Source organism: Sphaeramia orbicularis, chromosome 9 (genome assembly GCF_902148855.1).
Source record: "Sphaeramia orbicularis chromosome 9, fSphaOr1.1, whole genome shotgun sequence".
Taxonomy (NCBI): Eukaryota; Metazoa; Chordata; class Actinopteri; order Kurtiformes; family Apogonidae; genus Sphaeramia; species Sphaeramia orbicularis.
The window spans coordinates 3,655,100-3,677,353 of NC_043965.1; the positions used below are offsets into that span (position 1 = coordinate 3,655,100).

General features: G+C 36.5%; 1 protein-coding gene and 1 non-coding gene across 2 annotated transcripts in view; both read left to right on the forward strand.

Annotated features, from left to right (window-relative positions):
• Nucleotides 1-22,254, forward strand: part of antxr2a (ANTXR cell adhesion molecule 2a) — a 107,993-nt gene that overhangs the window by 64,423 nt on the left and 21,316 nt on the right. The window contains exon 11 of the mRNA XM_030143193.1: nucleotides 17,313-17,391. Within this exon, the coding sequence (XP_029999053.1) occupies nucleotides 17,313-17,391 (79 nt within the window). The remainder of the gene's footprint in view (nucleotides 1-17,312; nucleotides 17,392-22,254) is intronic.
• On the forward strand, nucleotides 4,015-4,087 carry trnak-cuu (transfer RNA lysine (anticodon CUU)). Its single transcript has one exon. It is a non-coding gene; the product is annotated as a tRNA-Lys (tRNA).

A 22,254-nucleotide genomic window follows, 5' to 3' on the forward strand; every position in this document is an offset into this window, starting at 1 on the left:
ATGCAGATACATAAACAAAAGCTCGAACCACATGACATGACAGACTAGAATGTAGACATCAACGAAAAAAAACAACAAGAAAAGACACTGTTAATAAAACCAGTACCTAATGTATGCTACATCACACATTAAAAACAAAGATCACTGTTGAATTAAGGACATTTATAACACTAGGAGGAAGTCAACTCAGTTTTATCATTCTGTTTTTAATTCTAACTTTGGAACACCAGTGTGAGATTTATTCCTAAAACCACTCTTTAAACATGATTTAAAGCCTGTTCTTCATTCATTTTGTGCAACATTTTATGCAATTACCAATCTATAAACTTCATAAACACTGGGCAGTGTTGAATTAATCAGTGTTTAAAGAGAAAAGTGGTGGAGGTGGTTTTAATTTTGATGATTAATATCTTTTTTTTTTTGGATTTTGATGAATGACTGACCCTGAAGATGTGATCGTTTCAAAACCACTGCAAAGTTAAGAGTGGAATAGAATAGAATAGAATAGAATAGAATAGAATAGAATAGAATAGAATAGCTTTCATTGTCATTGTGCTACTCCAGTCAGTGTAACAATATTAACAAACACTAGTGCTATAGAAATAAGAATAGAGCAAATATAAAATTACAAAGCTAAAAATAAGATAAGAAAATAGAATACAATTTTTACAATCTTACAAAGAAACATAATAATAGAGCTAAGCAGAATTTTAAAAAATGGACAAAATAATAATATATGCAAATTTACAGTATTAACTGTATGCAAATCTATGAACGATATTAACAATATTAACAGTATTTATTAATGAAACACTATCTATCTATGAACAGTATTAACTACGGAAGAGGATTAGGGCCACTGAAAAAAATAAATAAATAAAATTAAGGTCCATTATATATATTTTTTTATTATTATTCCAAGAATTTTGAGAAGAGTCAGAATTCAGACTTTTTTTCCCCCAGAATTCTGACTTTAATCTCAGAAAAACAATAAAGTACAATATTTGAAACAGTCAGAATTCTGAGAAAAAAGCCAGAATTCTGACTTTTTTTCCTCAAAATTCCAACTTTTTTCTCAGAATAATAATAATTAAAAAAAAAAACATTGGATTTTATTATTTTTTTTTCCCCAGTGTCCCTAATCCTCTTCTGTAATTAACGGTGTGTGACTGTGTATAGGGTGCGATTTGTTGGGGGGGGATCAACCCCCCCTCTGGTTTTTACATCCCTACTTCTGCTCAATGAATTTCATCCTGGGGGGGGGGGGGGGAGACAACCAACCAATATAAATAACAGCAGGTTGTGACAGTTTTCTTCCACCTATAGCCGACATTAACTGGCACTAACGTTCACCTGAACCAAACTGTTGGCAGTCTCAGAATTTGTGAACATCCTCATGCACTGGGGCACCGTAAGAAAGGGGGGGGTAAACATGACAAATTCATGGGGCCCAGCATTTGTGTGTCCAGTGGATACAGGTTAGAAGTTGTGAAAAAAAAAATTTTTTCCAATGTATTTTTTATTCATTTTTAGGTTTCCAAACATGCAAAAAATAAGACAAACACTGAGACATATAACAGAGGAATAAGCCACCATACAAGAAAGAAAAAAAAAAAAAAAAAAAAAAGGGGGGTTCCACTGTGAAATCACAAACTTTTTGTACACAAAACACATTAACCAGAGTCAAGGTGCATTGTCAGCTGTTCTAAATAAGAAATGAAAGGTTGCCATACCACCTTAAACTTCCCTTCAATGTGTGTCTAATCTTTTCTATTTTTAGAAAAAACATGACATCACATATCCATCTGCCAAAGGAGGGGGGTTTGTTATTCTTCCAATTTAAAAGAATAAGTCTCCGTGCTAAAAGGGAGGAGTAGGCGATACTATTTAACTGTGGCCTTTGTAGAGGGAGATCTTCTAATGGTACACCAAAAAGTCCAATAAAAGGGCACGGAGCAATGGTCAGACCTGAAACTATTGAATATACTTCAAATATTGAAGACCAGAATGTGGTTAGACTTGAACATGACCAGAAAGTGTGAAAGAGAGTAGCAGGCGCTTGTCTACATCTATCACAAATAGGATTAACTCCTGGGTAAATTTCGGACAGAAGTAGTGAAAATTTCATGTAATATCTGCTGTAGAATAGAGGAATAGAACCCAAGAGTGGGACGTTGAAAGTATGTAAAGTTTCACTTTCGTTTCACATCAGTGTTAGTTATGGTAGTTATGGACCACACCCCCACGTACGTAACTGCTGCTGCCCTACCCCACCCCATCCGACAAAAAAACACAAACAAAAAAACAAACATCCCCTCTCTGTTTTTTTGACAAATCGCACCCTGACTGTGTATATCTATGAACAATATTAACCATATTAACAGTATTTATTAATGAAACGGTATATATATCTATGAACTGATGGATTCGATGGAGGTATTTGGTTTGTTTGATCTCTTTTGCACAGGAAACTAACTTGTTTCGCTTCCTGACATTGAGCTTCATGTTTTTTTACCCAGTGTCACTTTCAGAACTAGAACAAATTCAGACAAAGCAGAAGGGTTAAGATCACCTGGTTTTCCTTTTAAAAAAAATGATAAAACATGTGTAACAGTGTCTTTGATCCACTCTTCCCACCTTATGTAAAAATGAAAGATCAATGCCTTTCTCATTAGCTCTAATAGATCTCATACATGTGTAAAGCGGAGGCCGACAGCGGCGGCGGCTGCGGCGGCTTCACCCTGATAGGACCTGAGTCGACGCTGATGCAAACGTGCTCGCCATTTTCAAAAAGGCCTGCTTAATTAACTCTTGGCTGCCGACGCTGACCCATTAAGTAGTTAGCTGGTACGGGCGGTGAGTAAACACATCTGCTGGAGGGTTTTAAAAGGATGTGCGACAGATGCAGCCGTTCCCTTTTCCACGCTCCCCATTTAAATAATTCACCATGCTCTGACAATCCCTGCACCCCGGACCACCTGCATGGAACGCCGGAGCCTGGAAACTTCCGTCTCCGTCCATCTGTCTGCTTCTGCTCCATCACCGCTACCGGCGCTCAGGGCTCTGCGTTAACACGACTCTACTCAGCCGGAGAAGAATTGACTTTTCACCGCACAGTCCTTCTCCGTCTTCTTCCCTGTGTTTTTGTTCCACATGAGGCCTTTCCTTCTCCATGCACACGACTCAGATTCCTGTCACCGACATATTTTCAGATAGAGTTCGATACGTAGTTTAACGCTAGTATTTTGATGCTGAAATGACTGCGTTTCTTCTACACACCTCAGTTTGATTATTTGAGGTGGAAGTGGTAACGTCTCTAGTTGCTTTTTCCATTGGATATCTGCGAAAAACTTTACCGATATTTACTAAATGTCGAAAAAACTAGAAGCTCGTAATGTTGGTTTTTCCATTAAATCACAAATGCGATTTGTTTATTTATTATCGCAAGATGACACAAGAAGTCATTCCATAAACATGGCGATGAACGTAAATAAGGTGTACAGATATATTCATTATTATTATATATTACCACTCTATCTCGGACTAAATTAAAAAATGACTGGGTTTCCTGGTGTGTCCACACATACCGCGACATGTTTCTTTTTCTTCTTTGCTTGTTGTAACGTACGTCAACATCTGTTTTTTTTAATTCATCTGACTCTAGTTGCGAAAAAAGGTCTTTCCATTGCAGTTCTGCGTGATATACCATTTGCGCTACGCCTGAAAAAGCACCTCTTGCCAGCGCAAAAACTTTTAATCGAAAAATTTGACTTTTGGTGACATTGTCATATTTACATTAGGTTAATTTTTATGAGCAAGTTATATTTGTGCAATTTGAGGGTCGATGGAAAAGCGACTTCTAAAGCATTTTTATTTTTGGTCTTTTTCTAAATACTGGGAAAAGTTTCTTCAGTTGCATTGGTGGATATTTGCATTGACAAGAAAGAGAAGTTATCAGTGTTGAGCAAAAGAGTTTTTTGAGCTGGAAATATCAGTTATTTCAGTGCATAACGAGCCCGGTTAGCTCAGTCGGTAGAGCATGAGACTCTTAATCTCAGGGTCGTGGGTTCGAGCCCCACATTGGGCGAAAGATCCTCCTTTAGATCTGGATCTAATAAAGGACTGAGCTGTTTTTCCATGTTGTCTTCACCTGTTAAAGGCCATAAAGTTTACACAAAGCATAAATGTGTCTTGAAACAGGTAAATATTGTGTCTTCTCTTAGACATATTTTGAGATGCAGTTTGTGGAGTTGCAGATCTACAAGGTAAAACAACTATTTTAGTGAACAGTGTGAACACAAACACTAAATCAATGAAAAGGGAGTAAAAAATAGGTGGAGACACATGGATGTAAAACAAATTGAACTATAACCTTTAAGAACTAGAACTGCCGTTACTAGTATAACTTCCTATAACTAGTTCAAATGCCCACTAATGTTAATACTACTACACCAAATACAAGTACTAACAGTGGATATAGTACGACTACTACTACTGCAGCTGTTAGTGCCAATAATATAAACCTGTACCATCTATGGAACTATATAATGAACACTATCATAACTATATGGATAAATAAATAATTATGATGGCGGTAGGAGAGAAGGAGGAGCACAGAGGAGGAGAAGCAGAGAGGTGGAGGAGCAGAGAGGAGGATTGACAGGAGGAGGAGCAGAGTGGAGGAGGAGCAGAGAGGAGAAGAGACAGGAGGAGGAGCAGAGAAGAGGAGGAGCAGAGAGGAGAACAGACAGGAGGAGCACAGAGGAGGACAGACAGGAGGAGCACAGAGGAGGACAGACCAGAGGAGGAGCACAGAGGAGGACAGACCAGAGGAGGAGCACAGAGGAGGGCAGAGAGGAGGACAGACAGGAGGAGGAGCAGAGAGGAGACCATACAGGAGGTTGCAGAGAGGAGGACAGACAGGAGGAGGAGCAGAGAAGAGGACAGAGAAGAGGAGGAGCAGAAAGGAGGCAGAGAGGAGGAGGAGGTCAGACAGGAGGAGCACAGAGGAGGACAGACAGGAGGAGGTGCAGGAGCACAGCAGCAGGTCCAGAGCTGATCCATGCAGAAGCAGTGAGGCCATGAGGCCCAGCAGACTGCAGGGCAGAGGCAGAGTCAGTGACATGGGTTTGCTGGGGCGTGAATACAGAGTGGAAGGAGCCGGTGTGTGTTTGGGAATTGCGGCGTCCTCAGTTGGTTGTGGACGGTGTAGGAGCAGTGACAGTGGAGGCATCATCTGTGCCGACAGCTGCAGCATCAGGCTGGAAACACGGGCATCTGCCGACGCCCTTCCTTCACTCCCTCCCCCCTCCTCCCCCTCCATGTATCCCCATTAGGAGGCCTGGCGTGCCCTGCTGGGGCGCCCATTGAGAGGTTAAGTGGCTGCTCTCTTGCAGCAGCGTGTCCTCACCTGGTGTTTTCACAATAACGGTGGAGGACAAAAAATAACTGAGGGGGGAGCCGACACCTGCGTTACAAAGCAGGTACTGTAGCTAATGCTAATGCTGGTCAATAATTAAACAGGCCGTCCCAGAGCTGCTGCTAGCGCTCCATCTGCTCCAGCGGGGGTATGAAGATGTTTATGATGGAAATGTCCTGTTGTTTGATTGTTGTGGCACAGACCTGCTGGGTGTGCGCTGAACTGAAGCCATGTGGGGAAGCTGGAAACTGTCCTCTGTGATTGAAAGATGCCAGGAAACACGCCGACTCACACATATGTATTGACAAGGCTGAATTAAACCTGTAAGATGCACGAAAAACTGATGCAAATTCCAGAATTTACTGACACTTTTTCATATTTTTTAAATCATACACAAATTTCTGTAAAGGTACAAAACCAAAAGAGAATCTGAAAATCAAAAATGAAATAATTTGGCCCTTTTTACCTCCGCTAAGGAGGTCATGTTTTCATCAGGGTTTGTCTGTTTGTTTGTCTGTTAGCAAGATAAGTCAAAAAGTTATGGAAGGATTTTGATTAAATTTTCAGGAAATGTTGATACTGGCACAAGGAACAAATGATGAAATTTTGGATGGTGACCGGGGGGGGGGGGGGGGGGGGGGGTCTGCGCTCTCCAAGTGCTTTTCTAGTTTGTCATGAGTCGACCTGGTGACGTGAGTTGATGTGTTTTAGGAATATTAAGCATTGTTTCCTACTGTTCCAGGGAGTCGCTCTTTTCTATAAATTCTTTCGTATTAATTGGAAATCTACATCCAGATAATAATAATAATAATGATAATAATAATAATAATTTCAACAAACTGTTTCCCCCCTGCCCTCAGGGAAACGCTTCCAGAGGCTGAGGTGCAAAACTGCCAGATTTTTAAATAGTTCCATTGTGCAATTATTATTGTTATTTTTTTACCTTTACTAACTTATTTATTTACTTTAGTGCAGTTTTTAATATTTTATCATATTTATATGGGTTGTTTTTAGTTGGTGTTTTTAAAAAAAAATTTTGTGTTTTATTTCATGCTGTGCATTTTGCAATTTTGTTCTGTAACAGCATCTGGGATGTTTTTATTGAATGACAATGAATAAATCTGAATCTGAATAATAATAATAATAATAATAATAATAATAATAATAATAATAATAATAATAATAATAATAATAATAATAATAATAATAATAATAAATTTTATTAGGGCGACACGGTGGTGCAGTGGTTAGCACTGGTGCCTCACAGCAAGAAGGTCCTGGGTTTGATTCCAACACCAGTCGACAGGGTGGGACCTTTCTGTGTGGAGTTTGCATTTTCTCCCCGTGTCTGCATGGGTTCTCTCCGGGTACTCCAGCTTCCTCCCACCATCCAAAGACATGCACTGATAGGTTAATTGGTTAATCTAAATTGCCCATAGGTGTGAATGTGAGAGTGATTGTTTGTCTCTATATCTACAGCCCTTGTCCAGGGTGTACCCCGCCTTCGCCCCTATGCAGCTGGGATAGGCTCCAAGCGACCCCCGTGACCCTAGTGAGGATAAAGCAGGTTCAGAAAATGAATGAATGAATGAATAAATTTTATTAATAGGCGCCTTTCTTGTCACTCAAGGACAGTTAAATTGTCCAAATGTTCGGGTCAATTGGCAAAATGATGGAAGTATATTAAGAAAATATAAGTTAAATGTATCCAAAATAACCATATAGAATATATATATAAATGCAGACTTAAAATATGAATATGGTCGCTAGTATATGAAGGTTCCTGCATCAATAGTGAAAGAAGTTTGTGGTTGTTGAATCTGTCGTTTCCAGTCCAGTTAGCCAGCCGTCACTCTTTCCAAATGTCTGGAGCTTCACTTCCTGGAACTTTTCCCCTGATCCCCAGGCTTCGTGATCCGGTCGAGCTTACCCGCCTTTCGTGGTAACCGGCGCCGCTCAGACCCGCGCAGAGTGATGACTCCTGGATGCCGAGTGACAGGCCACGCATATGCTCCGCTGTGAATTATTCAACCTGCTCAATTTTCACATCTTTAAGGGAACTTTGAAAGCCATTAGCGTGTGCATTGTCAGCCGGTCCAGCTGCATGGCATCACCAAAGCTTAGTGTCACGCCGGGCCTACTTTCTGACAGATTACCGTGAGCCCGGGGACAAAGTTTTTCCAACGTGATCCCAAAGATCTGTGGCGGTAAGAAGCCTTCTGCCATTCAACTGGTGTCCCTTTGGAGCCTGTGTCGCTTTCCACCCCAATTTTGACTGATCCTCTCAGCCCTGTGACAATCTGTCTGCTCATCTCTCATTTATTTAAACATTACCGCCGACCCACCAAGCAGCTGCAGCTCTCTCCTCGGTGTCACTCAGGAAAAGTTCAATGACAGCCACCGCTCTTTTCAATTATTCATCAACTGCCTTTTTATTCTTTTTAATATGCTTTTAACCCCCTTTTTTTTGGTTCGATTCACTTGTTTACAGGAGCGCCCATTGTTACAGTTTTGTAAAAAAAAAAAAAAAAAAGCTCAAATACCCCATATATATATAAAAACTAGTGCTGTCAAATTATTAAAATATTTATTTATTTTCACATCATAAAACAGCAAGAGAAAAAAACAAAACAAAACAAAAACATTCAGACAAATAACATCATTGTGCAGGAGAGGTTAGAAGCCAAAAAATGCTTATTTGAATACCTCCCCGGAAATGAACAATACACAGGAAAAAAAAAAGAAGAAAAAAGAATTTAAAATACAATATAACTGAATTAATAACCTGAAGTAAAGACAATAAAAATGCAAATCATATTACAAATCATCAAATACAAATCAAATGATATACAGCCTTACATTTTTTCATGAATTAGAGTCCTTTTCAGATGCTTTTTAAACAATGATAAAGAAGATGATTGAAGTTCAGGTTGTAGATTATTCCACAGATTTGGTCCACGATATTTCAGAGAATACTGACCGACAGAAGTTCGGCAGTAAGGAAGATAAAATTTGCTTTAGTATTGTGTAGGATGATTGAGAATAACAGAAGACAACATAAAGAAATTCTGAAAAACTTTGGGAAGAATATGAGTTAAGTGAACATATTTGTACATGAAGACACAGGTCTGGTAAATGTTTAGTCAGATTAATCACAGGGTTACTGTGGATTAATTTCGATTAATCACAATTAAATATTAATTTTTAATCTTTATTAATCGCGTTTCATTTTGCATGAGCAAACAGATTAAGGAAAGAAGGGAATATATTTTTGCACTTAACCTGTTTATGAAACACCTTCAACAGTTTCAACAGAACAACTGTAATCAACTGTCTTGGATTTTTTGTCCTCATATTTCCATCCAGAGGGTCAACGTGCTGTTTCTGCTCCTCCATTTTTATGGGTTGGTTCTGCTGCCTGTCACTACCGGATCAACTGACCCTTATGTGCGTTAATGTTAACTCTACTGGGACAAACTGACCCAAATGTGTTGGAGGAGACGTTCAGAGTCATTCTGCAGATGGGTTCATGGAGTTAAAAATTTGAATCAGTTTAATCATGATGATGGATTAATCCACGTTAACATGTTAATTTTGACAGCTCTTATAAATATTTTTCTCTATATATTTTATGTTTCACAAGTGAATATTTTCGGTTTTCGGTCTTTCCTGCACTGTATTTTTGTACTTGCTTGAAAAGTCAACTGAGAAATTTCCCCATAGTGGAAGAGCACCTCTGACAATCTGAATTTTTTTTCTTCTTCAGCAAACTCAGGAGCTGAAGATGATGCACATACAGAGTTGTAATCCATTACAGATTAATTGTCACTGTTATTTAAAAGTAATCCCTTACCTTACAATATTACTGTCTCAGAATTGTAATGCGTTACATGACTCCTGTATTACTTTTGAGTTACATACAGACTCTCGTTATAAATGACCCCCCCCCCCCCCCCCCAGTACAACAGATAGGAAAGCCTTTGTATACAAAAATTTTCACCCTGAAGTACATGTGGACGGATAGCTCAGTAAGTAACGCTACGGTCTACGATGTTTGAATCCCAGCAGGAATGCTTGCATTTTTTCAACATTTTACATGTTCAACCTGGGGATGGGGCCAAGGACACTGGTAGATAAATCTGCAATCAATAAAGAATTCTAATTCTAGTCATTTAAATGTTAGCTTACAGTATCATTACTGATCACAGGGATCATGCTGACATGCCAGCTAGCTTCTGTAAAGCAGGGTTAGGGTTAGTAATGAGCATACATCCATGTGGACAATGGATTGTCTTCTGCTGTCTTCACCCAGTGGCTGAACACCAACAGGAAATAGAACTTTACTGACGCATTTTTGATTCCTTAAAGTCTGATGGTCCTGCTGTTTTATTTGTATGTTTTTTGTTTTTTTTTTCCTTTTGAGTAAATAAATTATGGGCGAAAAGTGTGTTGTAATGCTAGCGCTATTGAACATGTACCGAGTAAAATATCACTGAAAATAGATTAGTAATGCCTTACACTACAGCAAAAAGTAAACCGTTACTGTAATGGATTACTTTTGTAATGTGTTACTCCCAATACTGTGCTTATATGAGTAGATAAAAGTAAATAAAAAACATCCAATTCAGCTGCATCAGGGATTCACCTTCACAATCTGTATGGAAAACAAGACCGCTTGCACTTTGATTCTTGGTTCAAATGAGGAAAGACTCAAAAAAAAAAAAAAAAGGGAAATAACCTCAGGAGGGTCCACAGAAGAGGGAATCAGTGAAATCTTGATCTTATGTAGAAGTTTTCAATATTTGAAACCATTTTAATCAGAGCTACAACCATAAAAATTACCCCCCCACAAAAAAAGAGCCTCCACTGTCCTTTTCTCAGTAACATTTTTTTAATCCAGAGCTCATATTGCTACAAGATGCAACTTACTTGTTTCTATCCCCGGTAAATACAAGCTATCAGCTTTTCATGGGAACATACGACAGAATGTGATGCTATAAGTGTCAGTGTTTTCTGTTTCACTCAAGCATTGACTCTAAAAACACTCTAAGGATCTTCTGTATTGTCAGTTTTCATTGAATCATTTTTATACAACGATCTAATCATTGTTACAATTGACATCCATACTCACAGAACACCTAAAAAGACGCTTCTTCATGAAGATTTAATTGTAAACATAGTTAATTAACATAAATTAAACAATTGTTGGAGTACAGTTTTCATGTTCTGCCTTAAAACTTGCAACATGTGAATTTAATAATTGGAAAAGCCACGTTAAGTATTTAGATTAATTCCAACAAAACATTTTCTTAATTCCTAGTCGGAGAGAATCAGTGGAATAGGTGTTGTTTGTACAGAATTTTGGATAAATAATGTACCGCTCACCAGAAGGGACACCTTGAAACTGATTTTCGTGCTGCAGAAAGGTACTGAGTCGACAATGACATTAAAAGCTAAAAAAAACGATAAGTCCCAGTATTATAAAGCTCAGAGTACATGATTCTCATATAATCAGCACTAATTCATAGTACATTAAAACAGAGGTTCACTTTAATAGATGTAATCACCAGTTACCAATCATTGTTTTGGTCATATTCCTGGAAATAAAAGGGTGAAAAAGGGAAGAGGATCCATGACTTATGGCTCTGTGCTGGAGCAGATTCTGCCTACTCAACAGTAACTCTGTAAATTAGCTCTCAGAGTCTGTGGGAGGAGAAAAAAAAAAAAAGAGGCCTCACCGACTATGGTTGGGTTGCGGTGCGTTAAGGATGTCCGGCGACGCGTTCGTCAGCGTAACTCGCTTGGGAGCGTTCCTCCTTCACACCTCCAGCTTGATTAACAACCTGCCCACCATTATCGCGGATTGAGGGTGTCAGCTAAATTAGCCTCTCCCCTCACCCATTCAGCGGCAGCACCTAGTTAACATGCACAGACCTGGAACGGCGTCACGAGGCTGACGAGGCGCACCGCCGTTCTGGACTCCAACACCCACACAAAGGCATGTTGAAGTTCACCCACATCAGCTAGGGTTCTCACTTTGGGGTTTATTTCTTTAAATGAGTGTTATTTTGCTTTTTTTCATTTAATACTTCCATTATTGCCAGTATTAGGACTTGATTTAGTGGTAGAGAAACATATGTTGTCCAGTCTCCTGAGTGGATTCACAACCTGACACCTACAGGGTTCTAGAAGTGCTGTGGTTTGATGGTTTGGTTTAAGTATGAAGAAATACTGGTGTTTGTTTGTTTATTAAATCAAATCTTTGCATATTCTGTTGGTATTAATGCCCAAACCCTTGTAATATTCCCTTAAAGGAGTGATATTTTGCTTTTTTTTAATGGAATTATTAATTTTCCCACATTTCCCTGTGGTCTCCATAGACTGTAAATGCTCTGCTTGGGTCTGAATTCTTCATTAATTCAGCTCCACAGGTCCATCTTCAACCCTTTTTCTGAGGAATGACACCAGAAAGGTGGTTTGGAGCGCTGGCCCACGCTTGACATATTTCTCGGTTTGCTGTGGATGAAAGTGCATTTTGTGTAAAATCATTTCAGATTATGCCACATTACCTTCTGCCTTAATTCAGACTAGTGTATATCCAGGTCATGGATGTTCTTTTCTTTTCTCTTTTCTTTAGCTGTTTCTATTATTCATATACAGGGTTCCTGCAGGGTCTTAAAAAGTTTTAAAGGAGTGATATTTAGCTTTTTTTTTTTTTTTTTAATGGAATTCTACATTTTCCCACATTTCCCTGTGGTCTCCATAAACTGTAAATGCTCTGCTTGGGTCTGAATTCTTCATTCATTCAACTCCACAGGTCCATCTTCAACCCTATTTCTGAGTAATGACACCAGAAAGGTGGTTTGGAGCGCTGGCCCTTTAAATACACATGAGCCACTTCAGGCCCCGCCCCCTCCAGGTTATTGGCTGTGCTGCTCTGTCCCATTCAATCAAAAACTGAACATTTTAGGTAATGGGCTGCAAGTTTGAACATATTTTCAGTCTGGACTACAACCGCTGCTGCTGACGAACTATTATGGAGAAAAACTGGAGAAATGTTCGTCTGAAGTCTGGACCTTATATGTGCAAATGTCGTGACGGAACTAGTTATAAAACATAAAAAGTTAAGCAGGAATTCAAACAGGCTGTAGAGATCCACTAGATTTTTGCCCAAATGAATATTAAGATTGTTTGCAGCAGCTGGAGGGTTCAAATTCCAACTTTTTGAACTGTTAGGGTCCAAATACACAAATAAATGAACCAAAGACTAATAAAAGTGGGTTTAGAGAAATATGAGCCCTTTAACATAATTTTTTCTAAACAAGAACAACAGCTTGCTATAGGTTTTGTCTGAGCTGCAAAGTAAAAACAGATCCCATTTTCACACTTACTTTTGGTGTAAGTTGTAACTTTAAAGGTGGGGTAGGGGATGTTTTCCAGGAGCATTTTTTACTATATTGCTTAAAATCCCCTTCACACCCCGATTACAACCAATTAATTAAATGCTCTAACACAAAAATAAAAAATTTTAGTCACCTGTGGAACGGACAGGACTGAAAAAACACCATCCAATCATTTTAACCGACCCAAACCAGTGCAAATACACAAATAAATGAACCACAGACTAATAAAAGTGGGTTTAGATAAATATGAGCCCTTTAACCCTTAGAGCAGGACTGTCAAACACGTGGCTCGTGGGCCAAAACCGGCCCACCATGAGTTCGAATCCTGCCCATGGGATGAATTTGCAAAGACATTCACATTAGAGGATGTCAAATTCCATGTACAGACCAATGTGATCTCAAATAAAATACTATTAAAATGTATAAATAATGACAGCTACAACCTTTTCTTCTTGGTTTAATGTGAAAAAATAATATTACACTGTGAAAATATTTACAAACACTCCTTTAACATTAAGGCAATAAGTCCAATTTTACCAACATTCTGCCTGTTACTAAATGTTTTGTGCTTTTGTAGATCGGCTGTCATCTGTAAGTTGATTTCATAATAAGCTGAGATGTAATAATTTAGAAACTGTTCTTATTTTCATCCCAAACTCCAGAATTTTTTCCAAAATGTTTGTGTTACATTGTGTGTGATGCGCATGTATAAATGATAAGTTGAGGCGTAATATTGTTAAAATTGTATGTTTGGGTTTTTTTTTAACAAAATTTCAGTTTTTTCAGGATATTCACATCTTTTTGTGAAAGGATAGAGGTTAAAGCCTTAAAGGTTAAAGAGGGGAGGTTATGTGCTTGAAATATCTTCATAATGAAAAGTTATTATTTAGTATTCCAGGTATTCCTCAAAAACATGTTACTGACGTCATGCTGTTACCTCACCATTTATAAATTCTGTGTAATTGTAGTTTTTGTATTGTCACCCAGACCTTCCATAGGTGGGTCAAAAGTTACAATGGAATCACATCTCAACCATTGATTCTACATTCATTTATTAATATTTTTTTTAAAACATTAAATCATTCTTTTTTGGAACAGAATATAATACAAATGATTATTTCTATAATGACAAAATTTCAAAAGTGACATAAAAAACATTGATTCTAACATGGGTGATTTTTAACCCAGTATCTGAAACAATCTTAATCAGAGCTGCAACCATAAAAATTACAAAAAAAAAAAACAAAAACAAAAAACAGTCCCACATCTCAGTCAGATTTTTTTTAATCTAGAGGAGTTCAGTTTTACTAAATTTTATAACTCAGCTGCTTCTTTCCCCAGTAAATACAATCTTCAGGTTGTTTCAGGTTATTCGCATTATATTGTTAAAGGATAGTTTGTAAATATCAACATTTTCATAATTTATTGTTATTTTTTTGCACTAAAACAAAGAGAAATTTGTAGTTGTCATTATTTATAGGCATAATGTAATATTATTTGTGTCACATTAAACCAAGAAGAAAATTCGGGGTCATTATTTATGTTATTATGCTGTTATTTTACTTTAGATCATATTGGTTTGTATGTGGAACTTGAGCTAAAACCAGTTCAACACCACTGATGTTAATATCCTCAGTGTCATTTTTGTACTCTTCATCATTTTATGACCGGATTGGAACCTTAAAATGGGCCAGATTTGGGCCACGGGCCGCATGTTTGACCCTCCCCCCTGCACTAAACAATGAATATAAATCTAGAAAATACATTGTGGATAATTTGATAATACATGTTTTCTAGTGCTGTCTTATTTTCAGTATCAACATTTAAATGGTTGAGTAGAATCGCATAAAGGCGTCTGGAGGCAACAAGTTCCGTCGCGGTGTCAAAGTGCACGCGGTTTTCAAGTTACGTGCAATGTGTTTTTAAATATTTAGCGCGGGTAAATAAGAGAAGGTGCAAAGGAGTCACTTTAGAATATTTAAAACACGGCGCATAGTAATGGACACATGGTCTGGTCGCTCATCTGTTCTGAACCACAGGGGGGATCGGCGGCCCAAGGCACCGCCTCGGGCCAAATCCACAGCAAAGACAGCCTCCTGGTTATTATTCCACAGCAGCCGTCGCCATGGCGCCCTCGCATGCACGCCGCCGCATCCTCACAGCTGGCCCCCTCACAGCCCACTTCTGTCTGTCCGTCCGTCCGTCCGTCCTGTCCGTCCTCCTTTTTCTTTTTTTCGCGTCGGAGGATTGGAGGCGTTTCAGCCGTTCCATATCCTGAATTCTCATTAAAGCTGCGGTAATTGGATCGGGCGTAATAGACATATGGAAATTGCGGTGCCGTTCATCATTAGGGTTTTAATTGTGCCCATTTTGGCCTTTTTCATTTCCTTCTAAATAAGTCATAGGAGTTCAGCAGCCTTGTTACTGCGGCTTCTCCGGATACTTCCTCCATTCACACAGCGGCCGGCGCCATAATGAGAGAGGATTTCCCCCCAATTTCGTTGGCACCCATTGTGTTTTTTTACTTCTTTATATTAGGAAAGTACACCAATTAGTTCTTCGTTTTGCATTGGAAATAACAGATAAGTGACTATTATCAGTTTTATTCTGTGTGTATTTTGCAGAACATTGTAAAGTTGTAGTCATTTTGTTGCTGTAAATCCCAGAAAACAGCAGGAAATCCACCCTAAAACAATAATCTTTACTAGAACATGATTTATTACGAGTTCACAGCTTTAAATGAACAATAAAAATCAGTGTATAAAACCTTTTTCTGCGCTCTCCAATAACATAAAATGTCTATTTTCTGAATATCAAACGTCTATTAGTGCATCATCCTTTGTAAATAATGAGGTCATGTGTAAATCATTGACAGTTGTATTTTTTTTTAGCACTTGTTACAATGACCAGAAAGATGTTCTATTCTATTTTAATTACATATAAATAAGTATTATCAGTTAAAATCTTTCTTTTGATGCCGTTTTTGCAGAACGTCGTAAAGTTATGGTATTTTTTTGGCTGTATATACCCCCCAAAAAAACAGGAAACGGCAGGAAATAAACCCTAAAACAATAATCTTTACTAAACCGTGATTTATTAAGAGTTCACAGCTTTAAATGAACAATAAAAATCAGTGTATAAAACCTTTTTCTGCGCTCTCCAACTACATAAAATGTCTATTTTCTGAATATCAAACGTCTATTCGTGCATCATCCTTTGTAAATAATAAGTCGTATAAATCATTGACAGTGTTACTGTTTTTTAGCACTTGTTACAATGACAATAAAGATATTGCATTGTATTGTATTGTGTTGTACTTTACTGTACTGTATTGTATTGTATTCTGTTCTGTCCTATTCTAATAACATATAAATATTATCAGTTAATAACATTTTTTATGTGTAGTTTTTGCAGAACAATGTAAAGTTATAGTAGTTATTTGGCTGTAAAAAAGCAGCAGGAAATAAACCCTAAAAAAATCATCTTTACTAAAAGATGATTTAGTTAGAGTTCACAGCTTTAAATGAAAAATAAACATGAATATATAAAACCTTTTTCTGCACTCCCCAACAATATAAAAAGTCCATTTTCTGAAATGTCAAATGTCTAAACTCTATTAGTGCATCATCCTTTGTAAATAATGAGGTCATGTGTAAATCATTGACAGTTGTATGTTTTTTTAGCACTTGTTACAGTGACAATAAAGATGTTCTATTCTATTTTAATTACATATATATAAGTATTATCAGTTAAAATCTTTCTTTTGATGCAGTTTTGGCAGAACGTCGTAAAGTTATGGTAGTTTTTTGGCTGTATATCACCCCCCAAAATAACAGGAAATAAACACGAAAACATTAATATTTACTAAAACATGATTTATTTAGAGTTTACTGCTTTAAATGAACGATAAACATCAGTGTATAAAATCTTTTTCTGCACTCTCCAGCCACATAAAATGCCAATTTTCTGAAATGTCAGATGTCTATTAGTGCATTATCCTTTTTAAATAATGAGAAGTCATCTGTGAATCATTGACAGTTGTATTTTTTTAGCTTTTGTTACATTGACAATAAAGATATTCTATTCTATTCCAATAACATTTAAATAAGTATTATCAGTTAATAACATTTTTATGGGTCGTTTTTGCAGAACAATGTAAAGTTATTGTAATTTTTTGTCTGTAAATCCCAAAAAAACAGCACTAAAACATGATCTATTAAGAGTTCACAACAGTAAAAAGTAGAAAAACATCATGGTATAAAACCTTTTGTGTCCTTTCTAACTACACTTGTGCAAAAATATCTCTGTAAATATAATAATAATGTCAAAATAATATCTGTTGTGAACTAATATTCTAATCCAATCCAAAATTATCTCTGAAAAATCACATAAAAACAAGACAAAAGCCAAAGAACCCATCCTGTGTTTGTCTGTGCAGGTTCAAACTGACTGATTATTCTGCTGTTGTTTTATTTTTTTTATCTTCTCAGGAAAATGGACGTCCTGATCAGCTTAAACAACGGGAAGTCGTTCATCTCCAGCGCGTACACCATCTCTGCGACCACATGTGTGAGTCTGTTTCCTGCACGTTTTCACTGTTTGTGTATTTGCATCTACATCTGTTCTGACCCCAGGAAAATAAAACACAAAACATCAACTCTGTGTGAACGTACCGCCCACTTCTCCTTTATTTATACGCTCAGGTCTGATTTCCTGATTTCAGCTGGTGTTGCACATGTTGTCACACTTCTTCTTCTTCTTCTGTTCCTTTTGTTTCATGTGATGAAACTTGATTTTGACTCATCACATGTTACTTCAGTAGACGTTAAGAATTTTAATGACTTATTTTTTAACGCAGAAGAAGAGAGATAAGGTTGAATTTAACTCATAAAGACCCAGTACTACTTTTGTGGCTGTTCTCAGATGTTTTTTTTCCTCATTATCATGTATTTTCCTGTATTTAATTTCCTATACTTAAAGCTGTATATGACTTTTGTCACCAATTTTTCATTCAAATCTGTCACATCCCACTGGCACACTTCCACATTGACCGAACCATTTTAACTTTGTTTTATCGTTCTTTTATGGAGTCTGTTTTATGTTTTTGTCTGGTGGCGTGGTTCGGTCAGACCTCAGTTGCAGATAGAAACTCACTGAATCAAATAGTGAGATGGTCCAGTCGCCTGATTGGTGAGTCCCAGTCTTGTCCCGCCTCCCTGTCCACTAAACAGGTCCAGAAGATGGCTTCATCAGTTCTTAACAATGACTCCCATCCTTTACCAGGTGAATTTCAGCTCCTTTCCTCTGGACGGAGGTTCTTAGTCCCAAGGTGCAGGACACAGCGTTTATAAAAACAGCTTTGTTCCTGTCGCCATCACTGAGCTCAATAAGAAATAGTGACATTGCACTTTACTAACTTATTTAGTTATTTATTCCATTTCTTTGCTCTGTTTATTATTATTGTGACTTCAAATTTTTTCAATTTTTTAATTGTATGTTCTTATTCTGGTTTTTATCCCGGATTGTTTTTTACCTTTTCTGGTTTTTATTGTGTTTTATTGCATCTTGTTTTTATTTATTTGATCTTATCTATTTATTTACTTATCCATGCTGCTATACTGATGAATGGTGGAACACTGAGCACTTTTTGTCCTGTCTGTAAGCATGATCAAGTGCCTGTCTTGCATGTTTAATGTATGTGCTGTTGTAATGCCAAGGCAATCACCTAGACTGCAAAACAAATCTACCTACGGGTATAAATAAAGTAACCTTGACCTTGACCTTTGACCTTGATCCCAGTCACATCCTACGTATCATGAATCTGTAAGTCTTTCTGTGATTACGCACCTGAATCTCGTCCCTCACGGTGAACAATTTCGAAGTGTACTCCACCATAAACAATCCATTTGTTCACAAACAGAGCCGGTCGGTCAGTCGGCTATTTTCGGCTATTTTTGTTGTTGCGACGTGCATTGTGGGAAGCTGAGTTCCATGTAGCCACAGTAGCAGCAACAATAAACCTGTCAACCAAGCAAAAGCAGGTGCGTGGAACTCCGCTTCCCACAAAGCATGTCACGACAAATTTCCCAAAATACCCAAGTGGCCTACCGGCTCTGTTTGTAAACACAGTGTTTATGGTGGACTACACTTTGAAACTGTTCAGTGTGGGGGAAGAGATTCAGGTAAGTAATCACAGAGAGACTAACGGATTTGGGATACTTAGGCTATGACTGGGGTTTTACAGATCTGATGAAAAATTGGTGACAAAAGTCATACACAGCTTTAATTTACATGTTCATGCAAACTCAGGAAATTCAAAGGTTGTTCTATCAAAACACAGAAAACTGAAGAAAAAGTGACTTTTTCAGTCAAATCTCTCATTACCTGAACATAAACCCAGTGTGTCCATCCACTGTCACTGATCCAACTCCATGGGTTTTACTGGTGAATCAATGCTGTAGAAGATGACAGTGTTTCCACGGTAACTACGGAGCCTCTGAACGTCCAAATGGGTCATATCTGATGACCATGAAAAGATGAAGAACTGTTTTTACACCAATTATTTCCATGTATTGATAGGATTAGTGGATCAACAGGTATTAAACAGTTTAGATCAGTATTTTGGCTAACAGTGGATGTTTGGGTCTTTATGGGTTAAACACTGTATCTACTAATATAGGTAATAATTTAAATCTCACTTCTGTTTGGACTTAAATGTCATTTTGTACCTTCTCCCTCTGAATAGTACATATAATATTGCATTATATTATTTTATTTTGACCCATTACAGTTATTATCCAGGTCCTTTACCCAGATCTTTTTTATACTTGTACATAAAGTTCTATATACTCAATACTCAAAATCTTATATTTCAATCAGTCAAACATTTTCTGTTTATTTTTGTCAATTTCTGGCCTATTTTGTTCAGTTTTTGTTCATTTTGTCTCATTTTCCACTGATTTTGCTGCTTATTTTTTGGTCTTTATTCATTTTTGCACTTATGTTTGTCCATTTTTGTCCAGTTTCTTACCTATTTTTTAAAGTTTCCATCTGTCTGTCTGTCCGTCCGTCCAACTTTTTTCATTATTTTGTTCTTTTTGTTAATTTTTTTGCTTATTTATGCTTATTTTTTGTTCATTTTGTTGCCTATTTTGTAAAATTTTGTTCATTTTTCATAAATTTTATTCATTATCTTGTTCTTTTTGTTGCTTATTTGTGTTTATTTTTGTTAATTTTCTTCTATCTATCTATCTATCTATCTATCTATCTGATGCACAATAAACAGAACGCTACAAGAAGTGTTTAACGTGATAAAATAAGCCATTTTTCCATCCGACTTGACCTGTTCTTTTTTTATCCACCATTTACTCACCGTCTGCACTCATTTTCTCACTTCACACTATTTCTGTTGTGTCACATGTCCACGGTGCAACCGAACAACACACCTGTTAAATTAAAGGCTGGAAAATCTACTTTTGTGTTGTTTTTTTTGTTTGCTTTTCATTTTAAAGACACCAGACTTTATCCCACCTAAACCAAAATAGTTGTCAGTCCTCAGTGGATTTCTTTAACAAGTTTTGTCTTTAAGCTTTTTGGATGTAGTGCGTTTTTATCTGCTCCAGCATTATCGAAGTTTTAGACACACATATGGTATGAATTTCAGTCCAAAATGATGTGAAATTGTAGATTTTTTTTTTTTTTTGTGGTAAATGCAACATTTTCTTTTGCAAAAGCTGGAAACTGCACCTAAGCCTGGACACTATTGAACATTGTATTCATTCATTTATTTATTGAAAACGCAGTGAAGGAAACTTAAATTTTTAACAGTGCTGATATATATATATATATATATATATATATAATGAAAAATAACATAAATATAGGCAGAATATAAGGCATGTAGGAATAAAAAAAATTCAACAAGGTAGTCACCACAGCTGTACGGTACTAAAATATGCAAATAAAAAAAGAGAAAAAGTTATTGTAGTATACATTAAAGATAAGAACAAGACCAATAAAGAGCAATCGAACCTTGAAAGTGTCTAATATTAACCCATAAAGACCCAAACATCCATGATCGTCCAGAACTATGTACTGATCTAAACCGTTTAATACCTGTTGATCCACTAATCCTATCAATCCATGTAAAGAACTGGTGTAAAATACAGTTTTTCATCTTTCATGGTCATCAGATATGACCCATTTAGACGTTCAGAGGCTCCGTAGTTACCATGGAAACGCTGAGATTTTATGAACATCTACATGGTCAGTAAATTAAATACAGAAAAATACCTGATTTTTACTGAAGAAATGCAAAATAAAGAGGATAATATTACAATAAACCGTGACAAATCACTCAAGAAGGGACAAATATAGGGAAGAATTCATTTACGAACTGCCACTATAGTCACACTGGGTCTTTATGGGTTAATAAGGATAGCTTAAAAGATTATTGAGTGATTACATAACTGGTAAATATCGCTACTGTTTCATCATTTATCCAAGTACCACAAGCAAATTCTCACTCCATATTATTGCTGATAAAATTTTGCGTCAAAAACCCAAATATATTCAACTCAAGGTCATAAATTAAATGTTTGTGGAGCAGAAAATTAAAATGTTTGACATTTTTGCTTGATAATTTATAATAAATGATAGTAGACTAATGCAGTGAGAAACTATTTGACTGTGCTACTTTTGTTTATTTGATTTACTGGTTTTTATCCTATTATTTCATATGTGTTTTTATCAATTTTAGTGTATTTTTATTGTTATTTTTACTATTTTAGCATATTATGTATTGTATTTATATCTTTGTACAGCATTTTGGGCAGCTTGTGTTGTTTTAAATGTGCTATATGAAGGTAGATTTGTTTCTTTATTATTCAATTAAAAAAAAGTTGCTTTAACCAAAAAAAAAATCTTTTCAATTAAAAAAAAAAAAAAACTTTAAAGAAAAAAAGCTTGTGATTGTAAAAAAAAAAATTTGAGACCCAAAAAATTGCATTTGAACACTTTATTCTTTGATTGAAATTTTTTTTTTTCATTTTTTTTTTTTTTAATTGAAGAGAGTTATTTTTTGATTGATTGAAGTAATCTTTTTTGTATTTGGGCAATATTATGGGTAGGATTTATGTGTCTTTATTATTCAATCCCAAAAAATATCACCTCAATCAAAAAAAAAACATTTTCAATTCAACAAGTTCAACCAAAGAAAAAAAAACCAAACAAAAAACTCAAAACTTAATTTCAGTTAAAAACATTTTTAATTAAAGAAAAAACATGTATGAATGCAAAAAAAATATTTGAGACCCAAAAAATTGCATTTGAACACTTTTTGAACACAAGTTTTTTTTTTTTTTTCGAAGTGAGTTATTTTTTGATTGAAAGTAATTTTTTGATAGAGGTCATCTTTTTCGTATTTGGGCCATA